This window comes from Strix aluco, chromosome 9, assembly GCF_031877795.1.
Source record: "Strix aluco isolate bStrAlu1 chromosome 9, bStrAlu1.hap1, whole genome shotgun sequence".
NCBI lineage: Eukaryota > Metazoa > Chordata > Aves > Strigiformes > Strigidae > Strix > Strix aluco.
This window is the reverse complement of record NC_133939.1, coordinates 4,155,400-4,179,162: the sequence shown is the minus strand read 5'-3', so window position 1 is coordinate 4,179,162 and position 23,763 is coordinate 4,155,400. Positions and strand designations below refer to the sequence as shown.

The following is a 23,763-nucleotide window of genomic DNA, read 5'->3' as shown; positions in this document are numbered from 1 at the left end:
GGGGGGTGGGACGATGGACGGTCGGGCGGGGGGGAAGCCAAGCCAAGCTTAGCCAAGCTCGGCTCGGCCACCCGCCGTCAGTAACGGTCGCCGCCCGTCGCCCCCCGCGGCGGGGTCAGAGCAGCGGCCGGGCCGGCGCGGGGAGCCCGGAGCGCAGGTCGGCCCCGGCGGGTGGGTCGGGGCCTTATCCCCGGGGAGCGGGGCTGGGGAGGAGGGGATGTGTGGGAACACCCTGAGCGTCGGTCGGTGCCGGGGAGGAGTTAAAGCCCGGCAGGAGGAGGGCGCGTGTTCCGGTGGCTCTGCGGAGGGGACGCTGGCCCAGGTGGCTTCTTGCCCCGGCGAAGGGGCTGCGGCGGGGTGGTTGCCCCCGGGCTCCTGCCCGGCCTTACAGCAGCCGGCGGTGGCGTTGCCAGCGGCTGGCGAGCCCAGCCCGTCCTTACCGGCACTTTTGGAGAGTGCTTGCTGCAACGCGGGTCGGGCTTTCCTGTTCGTTGGCACCTTACTTCCAGCGACACTTTAAAATTGCACCCTACTGGGTTTTTTAAATGCCAAATAATCCTAATCTTTTCTCATGGGCAGTATTCTTAAATCCTGCGTATTGTCACATTTTCTCCCCTTGACTCTACTGCTACATTTCATGAGTTGGGATGCTAAATCTTGTTGATTTTTAAATGTTTTATCTTTTTCGCAAATACTTCATTTTTTTCTTCCATTTCAGAAGCGACAGGCCAGCTCTTGTTGCTTCAGCTGTAGTTAATGAGAGATTGTTTCCTCTTCTGGTATCCGTGTGGGTCTTGCTATGCAGTCGCCTCTTAACTTGCACATCGCCACTTGCAAGCTTGAGGGGTCAAAATATAATAGGAAGCCAACAAACCTGTTGTAGTATAAAACTGGCTAGAGGTTTCTGATTTCATGGCTCTTTCCCCAAAGGTGGGTAAGCTGGCAAGTACGCAGAGCTGGCAGATCCAGCCGTCTTACCTTGGGGGCCCTGCTTAAAGCCTGACAGAGGCAAGAGTGGCTGCTGCCTGGCTCCTCGGGGCTGCAGTGCTGTCAGTGCTGAACTGATCCCAACCTCTCACGAAAGGAGCTGCTGATAAAGGGCCTGGATTGCGCTCCGGATTCTCTTTCTGAATTTTAGCAGACGTTCTCTGTGGTGGACAATGAAATCTCTCTGCTACCCACTGAAAATCGATTCTGTGTAGGTGTGATTAGGATGAAACAGAAGAGCTGCTACAGGCTAATGGCCTCTGTTGCCACTTGGAGAAGTCTCTTGGAGTTCTGTCAGCAGCTCTGGGGATCTGCTTGTCTGCTCTCCTCAGCAGCTCTGCCATCAGCAGTACAACAAAGGTGTTCTGCATGCTGATTGAATTTTGCTAAGCACAGACAGGACCAAAGAGAGACAAAACACCGTATCAGAATAGGGATAGGATTTTTTTTTTCCCTTGGTGAAATATGTATGTGTGTGGTTTAAAATACAGCTTAACTCCAGGGACAGGCTTTAATCTCTGGATGGTGTTTTAAAATGCTGTAGGAGCAGCATAGAAGCTCTGATGAAAGTGAAAGAGCAAATCTGAGTTTGCATTTCTGAGAGTCTCTGTGACCTACTCCCACTTTTGTTGATTGCTTAATAATGCCATATTAACCTTTGAGGAATGGTGTTGGGAGGATCCATCTCTAAATACTTGAGAAAGTGCATAGATGTTTTGGAAACAGAAGATTGTGTGAATACCTCCACAGAGTGAAGCTGAAGTGTAGTTTTGTATCCTCAGGATGAGTTTAACCATTTTTCTGTTAGAGAGCCACAGTTTCATGGAGGAGCCACTGAAATAAATTCTAGCTTTTGGGTGTTCCATGGTAACTTTTTTTTTTTTTAATTCCCCATTTTGCCTTTAATGTAAACCTTTGTTGCTTCACAAATACGTGAAACTTCTGTGTGTATGCACACATACATACCTGTGCTCATGACTTAAAAGGATGTAATTTTTAACTAACACAGTGTACTGCTACTGTAAACCTGTGCAACTTATTTCCATAGCTTAAGGCACCAGAGGAATTTTTGAAGAGTTAGTCCCATCTTAAAATTCTTACAACTGTATGAACTAGCAACGTGTCCTGAATGCATTTGTAAACTGTGTGGTCTCTTTAACCTAGTCTGTAATAGAGACTTGTGAGAGATCTAATTTTTGGATGGATTCTTACTGCTACTTGCTACAAGGTGCTTATAGTTTTCCTCTGAAGTGACAAATGTCCTTGTCAGAGGTGGATCGTGGGCTGGCCCCTTTGGAAGTCCCCGTGTGTCGCTGATCCTCCGCAGTTTGGTGCACCCAGGAGATGCGAGATCTGCCGCTCCCAGCGTGTTGAGTTTGCCTGTTTGCTGAAGTTCAGATTCTCTTTCACTGCTGCTGTTTGAGTTATTCCATTTATTAGCTCACATGATTATATCACTGCAATTTGATAGCACTGAATGGTTGCACTGGGTCTTTTTTTTTTTTTTTTTTTGTAGAAAAATCTGTTTTCCTCTATTCGGCAGATATTTGGCTTGTAAGTTCATGAAGGTGACCATTGTTTTCCTCACCTGTAATTGTGTGCTAATTGTAATTTTTTTAACTTCTTTCCTCTGTGGACTTCTGCTTGTTCTGCAGTTGGATGGAGAAGTAGCCTTGTTCATACATTGCCATGAGTGACTGCTGCTTTTGTGTACTTTCCTAGCTGCTGAAGCCACCAGGATTTGGCAATGGAGGCTTTGCTGGAAGGAATGCAGAGAAATGGGCAGGGGAGGTATGTATGCAACAGTATATACCCATCATTCAAAATCATTTAAGTATTAATTTCCCTCTTATTCAGACTCAAATCCTCTGGTATCAGATGAAGCTTCTGTTGCTTAAATAAGGGCTTTGGAGTTTGCCTGCTGGTGGACAAATACAATGTGCAGTGGCCTTCAGCTGGTGCAGAAGCAAAGCCACTGGGTGAGATACTGTGCAAAAATTTAGTTTTAAATCTTCCTGAAAACCTTACATCTTTTTTTTTTTTTGTTGTCTAACATCAGGAGCAATAGTAATTAAAGGTGTGAATAAATACTTTATTTGTAACAGCCTTGCAAGGTTAATGAGACATGACTTTGTTATCTGTTTTTAATGAAAACATCTGATTATTTCCTGCCTGTATTGAAACTGCCGAGTCCCATTCGTCTCTGAAGAATCCTTAATGCTTTGTCTTAGTATCTAGACTTTTGGATCCCTGAGAGAGACTGTAGTGCCAATAATGCAAAAAAATGTTTTATGTGTTAAACAAGTGTGAAGCAAAAGTCACTGATGCCATTTTCATAGTCATCTTTGAGAATGTGACTCAAATTTCCTGATACTGTATCTTCTACAGAGAACTGGTTGCAGAAATCAAGTTTAGACTTAGCTTTATATTAGCAGATGCTGTGAAGGAAATGTTCTTTCTCTGTGTAATAGCTGCTAATTTTTTGGTTAACTCACAGGACAGGGTGAACTTCAGATTTAACTGATTTTGGCTCCTTTAGGAAGTATTTCTTTCCCTATAGAAAAACTGCCAAGTTGTGAAGTGTGCATATGTCCTGGGGGAACAGAGAAATTTCAATCCCTTAACCTATTGATTTCCATTTCTTTTCAGTGCTTCCTGTTTGACAGGCAAATTAAAAGGGTAAAGATCATCGTGGAGTTCGCCGCCCTCTAGGGCTGTGTCTTGCAAGCTTTAATATTGTCCCTGGCTTAGCAGCTTGGGAAGTTTTAGAGGACTTAGTTGAATTGGCTTCAATAATTACTGCACCAAATTAGAAATTGCGGCGTCGCTAGGGAGCATGCTCTCCCCAATGGATTGCGAATGTTTTATTCTTCATTATCATGTTGTCATCCAGCCCCCTCTACTTGGGGGTTTGTCTGCATTTGTGATAAACTTCGGTTTTCAGGAGCTGATAGCTTGGCTGTGAGATTTCTCTGGTGACTGAAACTTGGTATAAAATGCCTCTGACTGGAGAGCCATTAAGATAAATACAAAATATGGATAAAGCGTGCTCTGGTTTACTTAGATAATGTATAGTACTGAGACAAAGGGATAAGTGTTTATAGGTGGTTGGGACTGTTCTCTGTATACACACAGACATTGAAAGTCATTTGTTCTTGCTGGGATTTTGCAAGTATTCTTTGCTGGTCATTGCCAAATTTAGGTCTCTGCCCAGTGATACAAACATACGACTTGTGAGATTCTGCATTAGAGAATGGGCTGAACACGTAAATATTAAGTCTATTTCTCTGCAAGCTAATTTGCATAGAGTTCAAAGCACTGCATATGCCAAGTTGGTCCTTTGGTGCAAGTCAGCTTGTTCTGCTGACTTTGTTGGTGGGGGACACTGGACCTGTGTTGGGTGGTGTCTGCTTTGTAACTTCAAGCTCTTTCCCTTCCAGCGGTGGGTTCTTGACTTCCTGTGAGGCTGAGCTGCAGGAACTGATGAAGCAGATTGACATTATGGTGGCTCACAAGAAGTCTGAATGGGAAGGACAAACACAGGCTTTGGAAGCTTGCCTGAGTGTTCGAGAGCAGGAACTTTCCTCTGCCAGGGCTGCTCTGCAGGAAAAATATAAGGAGGTACCTCGGGTTCATACTGTTTTCTGATTGGTGTCAACCTGTGTGTTTTACATGTTACAGTACAATATAAAGACTGAACCTGAATTTCAGAGTTTGACTTTGCATGGACGTGTGTTTTGGGTATTGTTTCATCAGTTCTGGTTGATTTATTTTTTTAAAATATTTAAATGCTAAGCTAGAATAAGAGGTTAACTTTAGCAAATAACTGTGCTAAGAAAAACTGGAGCCTGTCTCATAGTTGGAAGTCAGGAATAGTATTTACAAAGGAGCCTGTTGGAACAAGGTGTCCGATTCATAATTCAACCAGGGTCAAGTGATCAACTCCCTAAGGGTTGGTGGAAGTCCACAGATTGAGCTGTCAGAGTTCCTGGAGGGAACCCAGAGATGCTGAATCTGGATACAACAGTAACTGACAGCCCAGCAACCTGCAGTCATTGGTAGAAAAAACATTTGGTAGTGTAAACTACACCAGGATATTGCTGGGAGATTCCCCAGGGGCTATTTTATGCAGCTCAGGTTTTGTAGCCTTTAATTAAAGGCCTGGGGAAAGTGCAAAAAATCACTGTATCAGTGGAGAAGTATCAGCAAGTGAAGTTTTTGCATAGGATGTGGACCATAAACTTGTGCAAATGAACTGATCAGAGGAAACCAGCAGGAGTCTGGGTAGCTATATCTTAAGATCTAGCCACATTGACATTTTCTGAAAGTGTTTAAAATTTGTCTTCATATTTATAGCTGCTGTGTCCTATCTTTCGGCAGACTCATCGCTACAAATTGTGTTTTGGCAGCTCTCTGATGAAGTTGCTTTGATTTCTTGGGTCGAAAGCCAGCAGATAACTGCACAAGCAATTGGTTTTTTTGGGTGCCTGTACAAGTATACTACATCCTCAAAATTACCCAAGTATTGCTGTAGCTTTTAGTAATTTGATGTGGAATCTAGTAAAATAGAGAGAAATGTGACAGGTTGCAGTGACAGTGGGTTAAGAACTCTGTAGGTTCTTGTTAATATGGTCAGGTGTTTCTACTGGTCCGCATGGCAAGTTTTGGAATTAATGTTTTTTTTACAGAATTACTAAATCTGGAGTCATGCCATAGGATTTTCATTTGCAAGAACAGTGATTTTTATCATATAGGTTATCATTGTTATTATCAGTTGTGTTTTTGCAAGACACTTTTGTGAAATATTTACCACCAAAACCGAACATTGATTTCAAAACTGAACTGTAAACTGTGATTAAAGTTGCTACTGGAGTATACCCATGCTTTTGATTTACTCATATGAATTTTCTGTGGTGATTTCTTTTAATTTGTTGGCTTGTTGTCCTTTGAACCTGCAGTTAGAAAGGTGGTCACTCTGGGTTGTGGATAGGAAAAAGATGGGGGGGAAAAAAACCCCACAAACCCCAAAATGAGTCACAGGAGCAGTTGAATCAATGTAAGGGAAGTCTTCCCCATGAGTTTCAAAGCCCCGTTTCTTTCTTTATCCCGCTCACCTCCATGTGCTATTTGGAATCTTTGCTTCACCTGAGCATGGTAAGATAATGACATGGCCATCTTTTCTCTTGGTAGATGGCTTGAAATCATTATGCATGTTTATGAAGAATTTGTTAAAAAGAGCAGACAGAAATAGCCTTTTGACACAAGCCCAAACTGTCATCTTCATCCCCAAACTTGAAAGCCAGAAAGTGGCTCAAACCAAGAGGCCAGAACAGAAACAGTTCTGGCCTCAGCTTACCAAAGATTTAGGCATAGACTTAATCTGGTTCATAGTGAGTGACCACATTGAAATAATGTGCAGTTGTTAATAGAATTAGGGTCTTTTAATAGTAATTTCCCGCTCCTACTATAATGTTTATTTATGAAATGAAAACTAATCCTAGTATCTACTGACAATAGAGTCCACTTCTATTGTTTTATTTATTTGCCTTTTAATTCTTCATTCAGGTTGGCATGTTGCGTCACCAGGTAGAAGACATGGAAAAAGCCAAACAGGACATGGTTAGAGAATATGAACAACAGCTGAAGAAATTTCAAGAGGAGGTGAGTTGCAAAAAGAGAAGATTGGTTTTTAGTTCCCAGTTGATATATGATGTGATAGTGAAATACTTTGCGTCATTGATTTGTTTAAATACCATGGTTTTAAAACTTCCCATTCTTTTAATGTTCGTGTTCTTACAGAAAAGAGCATTGAGTGTAGACAAAGTAATATTTTTATGCTTCATTAGGCCTGTTTTTTGCACTTCGGAGGAACTTGGTGACGCACTGAAAACTGCTGAAGTAGAAATGTGGAGTAGATGTATTGTTGCAGTTTTCATGTGTTAGACATCTGCAGAAGTTTACTGCAAAAAATGTCCTGGGTTCGCCCATTCTAGTCACAGTAGTGCTTATTATGAAGTTGCCATGGGTACAGGCAGCAGCAGTTTGCTCTTTCAGCATGTCATGAAATTAAAAAAAGGGTGGTGGTGTAACTGGCCTGGATTGTATGAAATCAAGAAATGAGAATGGTATGTAGGCTCATCTTCTTTTTGGCTCCATTGACTCTGAGTTTGTTGGTAAGGATTTTATTCTCTCAAGGCATATTAGTCTTAATACACTTAATAAAAACTAAATATACTTAGAAAATATTTTTCAAAAATAATTTCAGAGCTTTCATCTCAAAAAGCTTCTTATTCACCGCAAGGTGGTACGTGTGGAATGTCCTGCAGGTGATATAACAGCGTTCCGTGTTTATGCCTTAACTCCTTGCCTGCCTCCACTTGCTTGTCAGGAGCAGGAGTTAAGTGGCATGAACAGCCAGTAGAGCATTGACCTGTTTTCTCTGTAGGATTGGGCCTAGTTCATGCTCGCTGTAAGCCGTAAGTTAAATTAATTTAGTAGTCTCTGCTTTGACGACAGAAGGCATCTGTCCTCATTTAGAACACCTTACTGTTCAGTATGACTAACAGTCTTCATTCACTAGATGTTCCCACTGGAATTGTGGATAAGCTGCAAAGCAAAGCGGAGGTGCATTGGCAGATCTGCCTAAATTGCTAAGGCTAAAATACAGCGTGTGTGTTGTGGCCAAAATCGCAATGTGTTGGTATTTTACCCACACAATATTAATGTAGATGATCTTAAGCTCCAGTACTTCTCAGTCATCTGTTCTTAGTACTGTTTGGGGAAATTCTTTCTGTCTTGGTTTACCACCGTTACCAGTAAAATTACAGGTACAGTGTCCAACTCACTGAGATTGTTGAAAGAATAAACTTGTGCTATCTTCTGATGTGTTTGGCAAAAGATGCTCGTATATTAACTCTAAGCCTGTATGTCTGTCCATTCCCATTGAACATGCCTGGACGCAGGACTCTGGAGAACCTTTTGTGACCAGTGCACGAGGTCTTGATTCAGATGTTTTTTCTTCTCACAGTCCTTCTCTTCATCCATGGGCTTAACTTTCTCCATCAGTAAAACAGGAATGATGATTTCTCAGATTCATGTGACTTGAAACTTTTTATTTAATAGTTGAGTTGGGGGGAGCTCATCAGATGGAAAATTCCGTGCAAGCTCCAAGTGATTATTTGCACAGAGGGTCATTTAAATGTCAAGAGTTTTTTCCTCATTCCTGCTTCTGATACGGCTTTAGCATTCTAGCAGTAGGCGTAGGAGTGATATTTTCTGTTGGCATTCTCCACTCATTGTGAAATACATAGTGTATCTAAGCAGAAAATGACAGATGAAGTAGTGTTGATATTATGTATAATGGCAATTCTCAAATCTTCCTTCTCCCACTAAGCGGAAGAGTTCCAGTTCCCACCTGAGCTTCACAAGTGTATTTTAATCACATAAAAAATTCTGCCTCTGTGTAGAACTACCTGCCACCCCAGCTGTGGTGTGATGTGCCCCTCTGTGTGAGGAGATCAACCACAGGTACTGCCTGCTATTACTGTGGCTGGGAGCCACCTGTAGAGAGAGGTACCATGCTCTGGCTGCATTAACAGCTACATGTAAACCTCCATCTTATCAATATTTTAGTCATGATTTAATAGTGGTAAGACAGAGGTCTAATTAGAGCTGCTGATGTCATGACTTCAGTGGCATCTTGCTACTCATATACAACTTGGCATATTTTGCAATCCTGTTCATATAATAGGCTCATTATACAAATAGAAGTCTTTGCTTGCAAGCTGTGTGGTCTTGATTAGGGGAATTGTTTGTGTGAAGCCATTTTGTGTGCCTTTTTTTTCAAAGTGCTGTTTAATTCTTGCCTTGGGGCCTTGAACAAAGTTGTCTCTTTCACTGTATTCCTTGCAGTTGTCCAGGCTGAGGAGGAGCTATGAGAAGCTGCAGAAGAAACAACTAAGAGAAGCTAGAGGAGAAGCCAACAAGAGACAAGGGGAGGACCAGTTTGAAATGAGCCGTCTGACCAGGAAACTGGAGGTATGTAGTGGAAAAGCAAGTGCTAACCAGAGTTTGTATATATTAACTGACTTTCTGGGCTTCACTGGTGACTGCATAGTCTAGTAGGGAGTGGACTATGAATCCTGCTTAAAAAGTACCCTCCTTCTAGTCTCCAGGTGTAGCTCTTCTCAGCTGCTTGTGTAATAAAAGTAGTTTCCTGCGTTGGGGCCTCTTGAGTGCACAGGAGAAGCTATGCCGCTGTTCTTATTCTTAGGCTAAATAAAAGGAAGAAGGTGCTGGAAGAGTAATTAATTATGTGAATGGAATGAATTCAGTGTGGTGAAGTTGTCATCTCACTTCGTTGAGGAGGAGGGAGCTACACGTCAGACGTTCTCAACCCTGTCTCATCGTTTAATCTTTCTGCTATGCTGAGCTCAACCGCACTCAATTTTCTTCTACTGTACCCTGAAGATGTGGCTAACAAACACATCTGACTGATGTAGTGTCCAATTTCTGGAGCAGAGATTAGCATTAAAATTCTGTAGTTCATACTTGTCATCTTAGTGATTTCAATAGCAGTGTGTTTTGGAAGCTAAAGCCAGTCTGAATTGTTAAACCTCTGACAGCAAATCCATGAAACTAGCCATGAATCTGTTAGCACTTAACATTTGTAAACAGCAATAATTGACACTGACGTTTTAACTCAGGAGGGAAAGAAATACAGCAAGCACAGTATGTGAGGGGTTTTATACTGCTGAGTTGGTGCATCAAATGACGGGCTAATGGTTTCCCTGCTGTGGGGGAAGGTGCATGAGGGTATGGTGGAGAGAGAAAGCAAACATGGATATGAACTAGGAGGGGGCCTTATTGTCATGGACATACTGCTCCCAGCCACCCCTGCTGTCCTTGCAGGAGTTTCGTCAAAAATCACTTGACTGGGAGAAGCAGCGCTTGCTTTACCAGCAGCAGGTGGCATCGCTGGAAGCACAGAGGAAGGCTTTGGCTGAGCAGTCTGAGCTCATTCAGGTACAATTAATATGTGCTGAAAGTTTTTGTTTTGTTTGTGGCAGCAGGTGGGAGGGGAGGGAGGGGGGAAGAGGGAGAGACTAATGAAATCTCTCAGGCTTGAATCCAGTTTAGGTTGCCATTGAAATGACTTTTAATGTCCTGGTGGAATAAGGTTTACTTGTATGAGTGCTGTGTGGAGAAAAGATCTGGAGTCTGTCAACAGAGGCTGGATAGACCTTGCGCAGCTCTCCCTGCCACCTCTCCGATTACGAGAGAAGATAGTAGGATGAAGCTTTCCCTAGGAGGCAGAGACCACAGCATATGACACTTTAAAATAGCTGTTACATCATGTCGTCTAGTTCAAAGCTGTGTACCTGCCAGTAGCTAAATATGTACCTTGTGGGTCCAGCTCAGAGGATGATGTTGGAGAACAGTCTTCCCCTGCGACAGATACTTCTGCAAAGTACTGAAGTAACAGCAGTTTTTTAGCACAACCCCCCCCCCCCCTTTTTTTTTTTTTTTTTACAGTCTCTTAAAGGCAAGAAGTAGTGGGGCTGCTGTTCCTGAAAAGCTAATCGTTCAGTGAGTTAGTGGTGCTGCAGCAGAGCAAGATGAATTGACCTAGAGCACAGCTGTGAAGTCACACTGACACAATCACAGCAGACACTGATAAGAAGCTCTTGCTGGGGGCTTTACACTTAATGGGCTCCTGAGTTGCTCTTGAGTGGAAGCTCCTGCAAGGAGGAAGTTTGTGATGACAGGATTGAAGCTGGCTCTGACAGGGGCTGTGTGAGAGGCTGACACTAGTAGATCTACAAATGCAGAGAGAGTCGTTGAGCAGAAGGTCTTGCTGCTCTGCTGTCTTTGTATCATTGATAGCTCAATTGTCTGAGAACAGATGTGTCCTTGGAGTGCAGGCTGGTATTCTGGAGTGCAGAGGAACTCTTCTTACTGTGCAGCAGAAAAACAGGAATTTGGGGAGATTTTTCTTAAGCAGTGTAAATGACTTAGGTGCATAGATACTGTGAACAGGCTGCCTGAATCCTCAATTTCTTTGAAAAGCCCAGCATGAAAGTGCTAAATTTTTGCCTTGGATGTTTCTATGCATTTTGTACGCTTGGATGTTTTTCTGACACAAGGTCAAGATGAGATCTGTGACCATGGAGTACTTCCCCTTTCTCTTCTTCCAGCTGGTTTCCCCTCATATCTTTCAGTGCAGCTTAGGGAAGCTTGGCATTCTTACCCAGTGATGAGCACCTTCCTATAACACCTGCAGCCTTTAAAGTCAACAGGTGAAACTTGGAATTCATTGCTGTCCTGCATGTTCGGTGGCTGGAAAGAAGAGATAGGTTAAATGTTTTCTTAATGCAGAAATAAATATTCAGGTAGTCTGGTACTCCAGTTTCATGGGTGGAGAAAGGCTGTACTTTAAACTCTTGCCCCCCCGATTACATTTTCTGTCATGACTATTCAAATAACGAAAAGACTGTAATCAAAATTATACCATAGTCTTCCAAATGCACAGTTCCTATAGTTTTCTCAGTTATGAGGCATTATGTGTCAGGCAATAAATCAAGGCATGTGGTGATTCCAAAGCTGGCAGGAATTGCTACTCTTAGAAACTGGGAGTAAAAGACTACTCAAATATTTTGTTTCAGCCCTTAAAAATTGTAAGGTACTATACAAAAAGGGAATATATGAAGCAAATATTCTTAGAAGCTTATATGGGAGCTGGCTTGTTAAATTTCACCAGCTAACTAGGTGGAAAGAAATGCTGTGAAATAAACTATTGTGCCTACAAATAATAGAGCATATATTGTTTGCTAGTCATATGTTCTTATAACTTTTTTGTCTGCCATTAAAACAATGAAACATTCAAAGTGAGCATTCTCACAAGCTGTTGGAACCAGATATTTACTGCATAAAGCAAAACATAATTGACTGTTAACACCCGTTCGGTTTTTGATCTGTTTGATGGTTGTGGGTTTTTTGTATTGTGCACTAAGTACTGCTTTCTATCCTGGTGTGGAATTAATGATTGGGTAATCTTTAGCTTGTGTATGGTATTCACAAACCTTCTTACATGCTGCTGGTTCTGCTGGTCTAGCCTTAGGTTAATGAGCAAAAAATAGTAGGCAGCTTTGTTCTTAGACAGTTCATACTCAGACAACTTGAGTGATTTGAGATCTGCTTTTCACGAATTCTCTTTGAACCCCTTTTGAAATCAGAGGGCCCCCTCATTTTATTTTATTCTGTTTGCCTTCAGAAGTTTTACCCATCATGTAACCCTGGAACAATACTTTCCCTAATTACCTGAAAGGTAGCGTTGCTTACTTTGAGAATGTGGCTTGTTACACAAAGAAATCAGTAGTGATTTTGAATGTAGTTTTGACACACTGTGTTTTCTATAATTCAGCTTTAATGCAAACCAATTGCTCTTAGCAGACTCAGCTTGCCAGTCGGAAGCAGATTCTGGAGTCAGTGGAACTGGCCAGCCGATCGGAAATCCAGCACTTAACCAGCAAGCTGGAGAGGGCCAATGATGCTATCTGTGCCAACGAGATGGAGGTGGAGAGGCTTAACATGAGGGTGGACGACCTGACTGAAAACAATCAGATGATTCTGGAAGATCAGCAAAGAGTTCAAGAAGAATTAAGGCAATCCAAGAAAATGTTAGAGGTCGGTGGAGGAACTGTTAGGAAAACTGAGTACAAAGCAGTGCCTGTGAGAAGTAGCAGGAAGGCTTTTCATTCCAGAGCTCCTGTCTCCTTCTAGAGCCTTTGTAAAGTTCCTGATTGGCCTCAAAGCTGGTTTTGTACCCATGTGGTGCTCTGCAGTATTTCCAACGGTTCCTTAAAAATCTGATCAACCTCTTGTCATGTTACAGCAAACTGATTTGGTCCATCTTGCAACAGTCATTCCCACTCCCTCCTGTGCAGGTGCTACAGGATGAGAAGATGGAACTTAGAGCCACCTTGCAGTCTCAGGAAGATTTCATTGACAGCTCCAAGCTGCACCAGGAACGGTTACAGAAAGAGCTGGCCAGGGTGACTGAAACTCTTCGTACAAAAGAGCTCCTCATCAGGTAGCATCTGTGCCTCACTGGTACTTATGCTCTTCAATCCGGATCTATATTCCAGGTTCTCCCACTGAGGGCGGTAGAAGCATTTTCATGCATCTGGACCTGTATTGGTTGATATTTAGAATGGTACACCGTAGTTTCTCACAAGTGCTGTGCTTTCTTGCAGTATTTGCCAAATTGCATTGCTTTTGAAATCAACTGGTACTCAGTGGAGAGCGTGGAAGGAATCAGCTTTCTACTCAGCTAGGGTTTTGGTGGCAGCACAGGGCTTTTGAGTTGTTTCCCCCCCCCCCTCCCCTCCAGGCATTTTCAGTCAAGTGCTGGAGGCCTTTCAAGATTTGGTAACGTGCTTGTTAACGTAGGTGAAAGTTCTCACCGATTTAATGATGTCAGATTAAGGTCTTGGTAAGGTGAATACGTATGTGACAAAGTCATCTTGGCTTTCCCCTTCTGCACTGGGAACGTGCAAAAACTATAGAGTTCTAATGGCCGTGTCAAAAGGTTTTGGTGTATGTTAACCTAACAGCCACGCTGTTTCTTACAAGCTGCATGTCTGCTAATAGCAGGGAGACTCTGTGGGTCAGGGAGGCCAACGTCAAAATAGGATGTAGTCTTTTTTAATCAGCCTGAACTCAGACAGGGGGCTGTCATCCAGCTGGTACGTTTGCTTATTCACAGAGCACACAGGTGTCACCTACTGTTGGGTTTTGTGTAGTTTTCGGAGAATTCTAAGAAAAAACGGTGGTTACGTTCTCTGTATTAGTGAACTCAGACATGACTTTTCTGTGCCGAGATTAAAGTTCATGTTTCTCCTTAGGGCCTTGGAGGACCGCTTGCAAGAGAAACAGTTGTCTTCTCCGGGACTGGAGCTGGAGCATATACTACTGCAGCTGGATGTTGCCCAGAAGAAGGAACAGCACTTACAGTCAGAGGTGACTCATCTTGAGAACAGGTAGCTGACTTCTTGCTTCCCCTGGATGTGCAATGAAACTTGGATAATAATATAATACCTAATATATTGTATTCATCAAGTTAACCAGTCCCACTGATTTTTGTAGGCTTATTTTAAATATCAAAGGGCTAAAGAAATCAAATGCTATTCATTTTGCAGTTTAATAGTGAGACTGTTTTGCTTGTTGGTTGGCTGTTTTTCACTGCACACTGTGGGTGTTTTCAGTGTTTTAGCTTGCTTAGGCTTAGCACCTTCATTCATAATAGGTTAAGGAGTCTTTGTTAGTCAGCTGGTAAGAACCAGATCTAGACCTTCCTGTGAAATAAGAATTATAAACAAGTCTTCCCCTCTGAGTTTGTGGTTTTCAGACTAGTGTTTGCATGGGAAGTTTGTAATCTTAGTATGGTGAAGAAACAAACAAGAAACAGTTATTATCTGTTGTATCAGCTTCCTGATCTCTTTTGAGATGATTTTGGTAAACGAAGCCAAGGATTGGTAAGGAACTTCTCGGTTAAGAGTCCAGTTTCTGTTATGACAGACATAGGAGACTGCTTGGAAGATCAAAGTTTCTTTGACCATGTCCTCCTTGGGGTATTCTAATCTGTAGTTTTACATTTGGCACCCAGCCTGGTGTCTTCAAATGCAAGGTGTGTACAGCTGAGTGAAGAGCTGGATGAGAATATCAAAGAGCTGCAGTCAATGGAAGAACACCATACTGAGTCAAAGGCAGAGATTAAAAAGGTAATGTTGCTTTGTTCCTGGAGAGTGGGAAGGGCACTTGTGGAGTCAGCTGTTCCCGTGTGTGTCGTGCCTCAGCAGTGCACGGTTAGCAAAGCTCCAAATGGGACCAGAGTCCAGGAGTGGTGTGGAGGCAGTGATATGCTGAGGGGAAGGAGCAGATCTGATAAAGGAGCAGTTGAGAGGGTAGGTTTGCAGGTTTCTGTACGTGGCTGTGTGGCTTCCTTTGTGAGCATCTCTTAGGCCTAGCCCTTCTCTACAGTGTGCACATACTTGAATTAGTGCTGGAGGGGCAAATATGCAAAGAAATTAAGGCCTGGAATCCCGAGTTTAAGCCTAATACAGGCTCTCAACAGGATGAAGAGCAGGGAAGAATGGGTTTTGCTGTAATATGCCCTGTCACACTTGAGACAGGGCTTCAGATGTGTTCTAGGCTGTATGCGAATAAGGGAGCTTGTTTCAGGCTTGATACCTAGACGTGAACTCAGGGGCTGGAAGAAATGGAGCAGCTCACCTGCCACGAGGACCTCGCCCTAGTGCTCTGTGCACCCAAGGGAGGCAAGCCCCCGAAAAAGGCTTGACTTTTAATAATGGTCTAGATCAGTTAGTGTGAGAGCTTTCACTGGAGCCTGGTTAAAGCAGAAACCTTATTGGACTTGAGTGAAAAACCTCACTTCTGTGTAAATCTTTCATCCTTTATTCTGAATGTACAGAGATGCAGATCTTGCCAGAGATGTGTGCTTGGTTACGCATTTAAACAGCCACACAATAAATGAATCTCCTACAGGCTGCTGGGGAGGAAAGAGAGATTTATTATGGTTGTTTCTATTTTATATACTTGGGAGGCGTTGAGGTGACATGGAGATAAATCACCATATGTATAATATTTACATGGCTAGGCAGAGATCATCTGGTTCAATTTTCTAAAATGCTTATAATTCTCAGAAAAATCCTGGAGGTTTGGGTGGTTAATATTTCTGGCTAATGGAATGGAATACTAGGGAAGAAATTATGCTATGTTGTTGTTCTGTTATGTCACTGAATAAATATAGGTGTGCCTACCAGAATGTTATATGCGGTGCAGGTCTGCGATCTCAAAAAGGGTTGAATAAAATAAGGTGTGGAAAAAGATAACCGAAAGGATGGAGTGTTTTTTATACAAGGAGCAGCTGAATGGGGTAGGACTTACTAAACTGGAAAAGAGATAAATGAGATTGAACGTACTAAAAATAAAATCATGCCTGTCGTGTAGAAAGTAAATAGGGAATGATTATTCTCTCATAATGCAGGGACCAATGGTCATCAAATGGAGTTACGAAAACAAAGAGGTATATTTTTACCCTGTGCATAGCCAGCTTGTGGAAGTTTGCCATGGGTAGCTTTAGTTGCTACAAGCTAATATCAATTCAAAAGACTTAGGACAAATTCATGGAAGAAAAGCCTGGCTAGAGCTATTTAAAGATACCATCTCTGCCTCAGGAAGGCGGAGTGGCAAATTGCAAGGTTATATTATGAAAGTGTTACTGTGCTTGCCCGGTGATGGTAAACCTTTGGGTATCTGTTGTTGGCCACGGAGCTAGAACGGTGAGCTAAAGAGACTGTGATTTGATCCATTTTGGGGTTTTCTCGAGTACTCCACAGCATGTTCCAGTTGGCAGTTTATGGCGTGGAAAAGGTTTGGGATGAGGTGGTTTTCAATCAAGAAGGACAAGCATGCACAGAGGGCTTGTTACATAGAGCTTTTTGTTTTCCAGTATTTAAATTTCACATTACCATGTACAATACTTTTGCTTTTTTGCTGAAACATCTTTTAAAAGCTCGTGGGTGGTGTGTGCATATCTTCTTCCAGCTGAAAGAGCAGCTCTCTCAAGCTGAACAAACTCACAGCAGTGAGCTAGAAGTGATGAAAAGGGAAATCTCCAGGTTGACACAAGAGTTACAGCAGCGGGACATCACAATTGCATCTGCAAGTGGCTCCACATCAGACCTAGAACAACAGCTGAGAACAGAGATTGAAAGAGCAGAGAGGAAAGCAGTGGAGCACAGGGTAAAAAAGGCAAAAGACTCTTACGCTGTCTCTTTAAGGGATCTGAAGGCTTGGAATACCGTCCTAGTTTTTAGCGATGTTAATAGTTTCCTTCTCTCTTCAGCCTTTGAACAAAGACTTTGAGACCCTTCTGATGAAATCTTCTCATTTATGGTGTTCACTGAATCTGTCTTGCTGCTTCCTTTCAAACCAGTAACTGACAGTCCCACAGAATTCTTTGAGATCACTCATGCTAACTAGGCCTGGATGATGACATCTTTGAAAAGTAAATAAATGTGCATGGTTATTTGTATGGTCTTCTCTGTAGGGTCCCTGCAGAACTAATGGCCCAAAACCTGCTTTGTACTCGTGCTTGAATTGAGGGTGGAAAATGCTTGTAGGGTGTTGTGGACATGTGTTGTGTTCTTTTTATCTGAGCTTGTTGTTTGCCTTTGTCTCCTCAGGTAATTCTGGTCCAGCTGGAAACCTTGAGGCTGGAAAATCGTTATCTCTCAGAGATGCTGGAAAAAATGAAATGTGGTATGCTAGAGGTATGTGTTAGGGACCAGAGGAGGGAAGGGGCTAGCATCGTGTGTCCCCTGCCTGGGAACAGTACTAGTCTTTGCCCAGGCCTCTCCAAATGCTTGGTAGAGTTCTGTGAACTGAAAACCCAAGCAAAAGGGGCAATTTGTGAGGAAATAAGGTGCAGAAATACTGAGCATCTTGTTCAGTCGGAGAGTAATGAGAACTGCAGGAACCGTCATCTCGGTTCCTTCTCCATAGGGTCTGGCCCATGTTTTTTAGTACATTTTGTTACATTTCCATTTTTATGCTGGTTTACCTCAAACCTCTGATTCTAAATCCGTGATGTCCTTTTGATCTGTCTCAGAGCTGTAACTGCTCTGGTCCTTGCACTTTCTGGGGTGGGAGCATGTTGCCCTCCTGGTGAGGAGCCACTCGGCGGAGCTGTCCCTTGCACTCCACAGGCAGCCTGGGAATATTGGCTGGATGCCGTGGGGCCACGCGCCGGGCAGGGGCACTGTGGTGGGCTCCTGCTGGTCTGGCACTCTTGAGGCCAGCTGAGGCCACCTCATCCAGAGGGGAGAGAGAAGGGGAACCTCTGTGGAAGAGGTACTGTCTTGGCAGGAATAATACCTTGAAGATGGTTTGTTTTAGTGCCTGTGTGAAGGAAGAAATGGCTAGTTTGCAAGTTCTGTCTCGCATAAACCGGACTAGATGCCTCACGGGGAGCAAGGACTGGATTCAGACAGCTGAAAACCTAATGGGAATATATCATCAGAGCTTTTATCCTGTCAGATCTGTGGGAAGGAAATACTCTGCTCTTATTATAAGTTTGGGGTGATTGTCAAATGTGCCAAGTTCTTGGGAAAGTGTTGAACAGAAGCTCATGACTGGTGAGATGGAGAAAAACCAAAGCTTTCTGGAGGGCTGGTTTGAGACTGAAATGACCTAAGGCCCATTACTTTCTGCTTGAAGTGCCTGGTGGGCTTTTGCTGGCTTGGCTTACCAAAAACTTGATAGCAAAGTGCAAAGCAATAAACCTTTTTTTTTTTTTAAAAAACCTTTTTTTTTTTTTTTTAAAAAAAAAAAAAAGCCCCACAGCCCCATGGCACAGGAGCTTCATGTCTTGGCCAGGTGGTTCTCATGCACATTTGGAAAGTCCTTGGATACAGCAGTGATGAGAAGGAATTAAGCATCTAAATTTAATGGAATTGGCAAAAAGAAAGTGAGAATGTCACAGGAGTAGAAACAATGGAAATTATATCCACCTAGGCTAGTAAGGAAAAGATAGGGAGAAGCAAGTTGTTCAGAGTTTCAAAAAGAAAAAAAAAAAATTAGCTTTTACCAGTGAAAGTTTCTGAAGGGCTATGGGTCATCCCAGGTGGGGAGGCGTATGCACAGCCTTTTGTAATTACTGCCATAGGCCTTTGCTAATTTGAATGAGGGGATCTAGAAGTGTTCTTACAAGCAGCTTTGCTGGTAGATCACAGGGAAGGTAGATTCTCAGAGAGTGGTTACTTCTCATCAACAGCAAACCACTGGGGTATGTGTCTCTTCACACCCATAGGAAGTATCTGGCAGATCCTGCTACTCTCGTACCTGGAGAATTGCTTAGACTGAGACAGTTTATGGGGGTGCCACCTGAGTGTTCCCAGCTTTGGCTGAGAGGCTTGCATCCTAGTGAAGTGAGGGAATCCTAAAATATACAGCTGGAGGAGAGCTCGAGGTCATGCAGTCCTTCTCATTATCCCAAGGCCGGAGGCAGATCCATCTCAACTATTCTTGGTCTGTATTTCCCTGTTTTCAGAAGCATCCAGTGGTGAGAGAGACTTCTTTTCCTAGGCAGATGAGCACAGCTTGTCTGGATGCAGACACTTATAAAAGCCTTGAAAATTTTGCCAGTCAAAATTGAGATTAGAGGGATACGCCTTGAGGAAACGCTTGCTCGCCTTTGCTCTGGATTTGACTATGGTGTCTTGCGAATCAGAATTTTTGACTTCAGCCCTTCTCTGTCTGTTAGGAAAAAGATGGTACCCTAAGAGAACTCAGTGAAGACTATGCTCTTGAACTAGATAAATTAAAATCTGAGAACCAGCAATTGCGGAAGGATCTAGCAGAGGCCAGAGCAAAACTGGAGCTCACTGGACAGGTCTGCCAGGGCGAGCCTGAGGGCAGCGCTCAGCAGATGCAAGATGAAGAGCCTGAGGCCAGGGATGTGCAGTACAGGTGAGTGTTGTGTGACCCCAAGGATGCTGCTTCCTTATTATGAAGAACAGAAGGCGTGGGGATGTGTGGGTTTTTAATGATGTGCTTTATGTGTAGTATCTGTCTCCAGCACATAGTATGTATGGGAGAACACAAGGACTGTTTTGGAATCTGTCTTTATGCTTTAAGTAGTGCAATAGTTTTTAGTCCCAGCTGGTTTGCTTTCTGCAAAGCCAGCTAGTATTTGACTGTCTTTTGACTGCCTTTGCTTTTTTCTTTGATTGAGAAGCAGTACGTGTTCTTTTCGGTGAAGGGATTAGATTTGGCCCAGGTGGCTGTGCAGTGCTGGGATGTGCAGACTGTAGTTTTTGGTATCTACAATGGCAGAAGAGAATTCCCTAGAGACTAGATGTGCATCTGGAAGTCTTACAGAGATGAGCCAGTTTGGATTGCCAGGGCTGTTAGTAACCTGTATGTTAATTGTTATCTCTGCTCAAGTTGTCGCTAAAGTTCAGCTGCCAAGAGGCAAACTCTCAAACAGTTGTGTGTTCAAACCTGCCTTCCAGGACAACTCGGGAAGCACAGCACAAACATGGTGAACAAGCAGAGAGAATACATCACAGGGCTGACTGGACTGTTCAGCATCATCAAGGGGAGCCCCGGAGATGCGGGGCTGCCGAAATAGGAACTGTGACCCCCGAGACGGGTGAGATACCCACCCAGACCAGCAAGAATAACTCCATGGAGTCACTTGCTTTGGGGACCTGGCTGGGAGCGGATCCTTTGCTCCATGCGCTGGATGGAAGCAAAGATTTTGCAGATGAAGCATCTAAGCAGTCCGTCTCAGATCATCAGAGGGAATCTGTGCCTTTGGTAAGCAGTGGTATAGAAGCTGGTTGCTATTCACCAGCTGAGGGTATAGCTGTGTTCTCATGTGACAAAAGGAGCCAGATTTTTGAATGTATGATCTGGCTGCATGGTGTGTATCAAATGTTAAACAGGGAGGAAAAAACACTGCTGGATGGTTAATACTTGGACAATGGGAGCCATGTGGTTATTCTTCAGAACTCTGGGAAAGAGCTTTATGTTTGGTATAATTGCTAAGCTAATTCCGGAAGCTGGTGGTTCTCTATACTGGTGCTGTACATCAGTGTGTACCATGACCTGCTTATGTCACTTCAGAATTCTGCTTCAGCTTCTGGCTTGGGTCTGTAGTAGAGGCTCAGAGTGGATGTAGAGCGCTGAGTATTTCAACGTACAGTCTCTGGGTGGATCTGAAAGCTGGTGCTGCACATCTACCTTCACTGTAATGCACAGGCTGAGTTTGACCCCTCTGAATGGATCCGTAGTAGTCAGAACTTAAAGCCACTTGGGAAGGCCTGAAATTGGTGCTTCACTGCACAAGGGGAGGCTGTTATTTTTCCCAGATGCTGATCATACTTCTTTAGTAGGGAACAGTGTTGGCACCTTCTCTGTCCTTCTACCTCAGCTCAGTTCCTGAAGCACTTGCCCAGGATACAGGAAACTTGGACTCAGTCGCTTCTTCCTTTGGTGTTTAAGACCATCTCTCCCAGTACCCACTGTAATGACCAGGCTGTAGACTGACTTGAGCAGGGAGGGGAATGGAAGAGGGGGACACAGCTGTTATACCCTGGGTCAGACAGGGCTGTAAGTAGTGCAGGGAGGGGAGAATCCTGATTTCTGGTCCTTGCTCCAGACATGTTGCCCCTAGCAGCCTTCGGAGTATTTTTTCCCTCTGGTTGTGTGTTGTTAACAGTGACAACAGCTATTTTTGCTTTGTGGAGAGCCCAGAGAAGAGTCTCTAAGGCAGATGCACAGATAAGCCGATGCTTGTCAGGTTTGTAGGTCTTGACTAGGTTTATTACCAAGAATAGGTCTTGATTGTTTCAAGACTGGAGTAGCTTGTGGACATGTCCAGGAAACAAATGTTGGGAGCTCAGGGAACTGTAATATTCTAAAGGGAAACTCTTCAGGATGCAGGATTGGAATTGAAGTGCGAACAGTTGCACTTTGGGGTCTGAGAAGCTCTAGAGCTTGACGCCTAGTAGAAGAGAATGTGCTGCTTTTTGTTCTGAGAGGTAGAAATAAGGTTTCTAAGGAAATGCGAGTATTTCCCCTGGTGTTGACTGTGACTCCTTGCTCATGGTCAGGCTCCAGTGTCATTAAATCAGTTCCTTTAAGAGAGGAGAATTCTCATCAGTAGGCAATAGTGGGGTGTGAGAGATTTGCTTGTTATCTGCAGTCTTTTTTTCTGCTTCCCTTTGTTCCTGGCTGTTGATAAAAGACCAGAAAACCATGAGACTTCAGGATTTGGAAATAACCAGTTGTGTTCTCTTGCCAAGACACTGAGACAAGTTTTCTGTAATGGAAGGCAGGCCCTTAGTAAGTTTATAATTCATCTGCCAGCCCTTGTGCAGGAAGCTTCTCTTCATTAAGTCATAAATTAAGCCTAGTTTACAACATTATTTTTGTAGTTAAGAACTTGTGGGTAAGTGATGTGAGTAGCAGGAATAGTTCTTGACTGTAAAGAAAAGTATTTGGGCTGGTTTATTGACCCTTGGTAGCTGAACTGAAGTGGTGTTCAGTGAGCTGTGATGGGAGTTTGGTCTGTACTTCCCCTCTGGGGTTGTACCAGGAACCCATTATTTCAGGGAAGAAGAGGAGGTATATAAAAGAAAGCAGAGATATCCCCAGTGCTGGTCCAGTCTGCCAGTTCTTTCCTTTCCCTGGAACCCCTATGCTGAGATGACACTGCTCACTGAGATTGTTATGAAGACAAGGAGCAAGATGTAGACCTTAAGTATGAGGCTGCACTAGCACACCCAGGACAAAACCCCTGGTATTTTGTAGTGACCTTCTCTGGAGTTATGCTGTGATTGCATGTGCCGTGTCATTCCCTCTCGTTATTTTAAGTTGAGGGGCTGGTAATTGAAGTGAAACTCCAGTTCCCCTAAGTAAACTGTCAATTCCTATTGATACCTCTGGGGTCAGTGTTCTATGTGTGAAGTGCAACAGTTACGTAGGCACACGGAGAGCTTATTTCTGTTCAGCCCTAGCCCCTCAGCTCTTTACAGAGGGGAGCTACTGGACTGGAAAAGTTATATGTGCTGAGGTACTGATTTTACTCCCTGTGGTTTTGGCAAAGGCTTGGGAGGCTTTCACTGTTGGTTGGAGACAGTTGGGAGGGACATTTACCTATGATACAAGCGTAAGACCTGAGTGCTTAGTCTGCCCAATAAGATGGAAATGACACAAGAGCCTTTTAGAAGCATATTTAGTTGCATGGTTTGTCGATCTGTAGTGTTTCTGGCCAAAACTCAGAATGAAAAAAATTACCTGATATCCCTTTGTTTCCCTTCAGTGTCCCTTACCTACAGCTTCAGTTGGATCGATAGCTGCGAGATACCTGGAAGAGGAGGAACTGAGATCCCAGCACATCCTGGAGTGCCTAAATGCTCACATTGAGGAACTGAAAAAAGAGAGTGAAAAGATAGTGAGACAATTTGGACACCAGGAGTAATGTTCGTTATGGAATTTGAATGCTGGTTTACTTGTGTGGTTCCAAACTGTGACTGGAGAGGTACCTATAAACCAATTGCCATTGGCGCTCGAGTGAGAGGCCGTTATCTCCCACTTTGAGCTGAATCAGCAGGATGGATATTGAGGAAAGGAAACTCCTCTCTGACATGTTTGATCTGATGGAGGTTATTACACCACAAACACTTTAGTCAACTTGCTGTAGGTCAGAAAGCTGCATCAGAGGCGTGTGTTTGTGCACTCACTCACAAAGACATTATGGTGTTTTTTAGGAGCAAACCATTTACTAATTTTATTGTAAAGTATTTTAAGTGTGTTTTATACATGTAAAAGCATTGAAATAAAACAGAATGGAAAACCACCTCTTTCCTTATTCATACAAATATACAGAGTAAATACCTTGTGGCTTATCTTGCCTTCTCATCAGGAACTTTGCTCAACACCTTTTCCATCGTTTCCCTCCCAGAGTAGCGATGTTTTTCAAGGAACAAGGAATCTAATTCCTCTTTCCTTCAGGCTACCAGTATTTTCTCCAGTTAATTTCCCCTCAGTGGAATTTCTTAATGTTTCCTGGTTCTTGCAGCTTCTGCCCTTTACTGTTTGTATAGTATCTGGTGTCTTTATCTTGCCTTGCATGTTGCTTGAAGTACTCGGCAAAATAGCTGAGAAATGAGTGGCTGAATTCTC

General features: G+C 43.3%; 1 protein-coding gene across 5 annotated transcripts; it reads left to right on the top strand.

The window, feature by feature from the left end:
- Positions 1-8: 8 nt before the first annotated feature.
- Positions 9-23,437, top strand: CEP63 (centrosomal protein 63). 5 transcript variants are annotated; one of them, XM_074833463.1, is made up of 15 exons: positions 9-157; positions 2,710-2,778; positions 4,428-4,608; positions 6,553-6,648; positions 8,899-9,024; positions 9,898-10,011; positions 12,439-12,672; positions 12,933-13,078; positions 13,893-14,027; positions 14,654-14,768; positions 16,615-16,812; positions 17,256-17,342; positions 19,334-19,539; positions 20,085-20,391; positions 22,901-23,437. In XM_074833463.1, the coding sequence occupies exons 2-15, from the start codon at positions 2,735-2,737 to the stop codon at positions 23,057-23,059; spliced, it is 2,148 nt and encodes a 715-aa protein (XP_074689564.1). In that variant the 5' UTR covers positions 9-157; positions 2,710-2,734; the 3' UTR covers positions 23,060-23,437. The 5 variants fall into 5 exon arrangements, with proteins under 5 accessions (XP_074689564.1, XP_074689566.1, XP_074689563.1 ...); XM_074833465.1 differs by having other exon boundaries at positions 50-171; XM_074833462.1 differs by having other exon boundaries at positions 60-157; positions 2,643-2,778.
- The last annotated feature ends 326 nt before the right edge of the window (positions 23,438-23,763 follow it).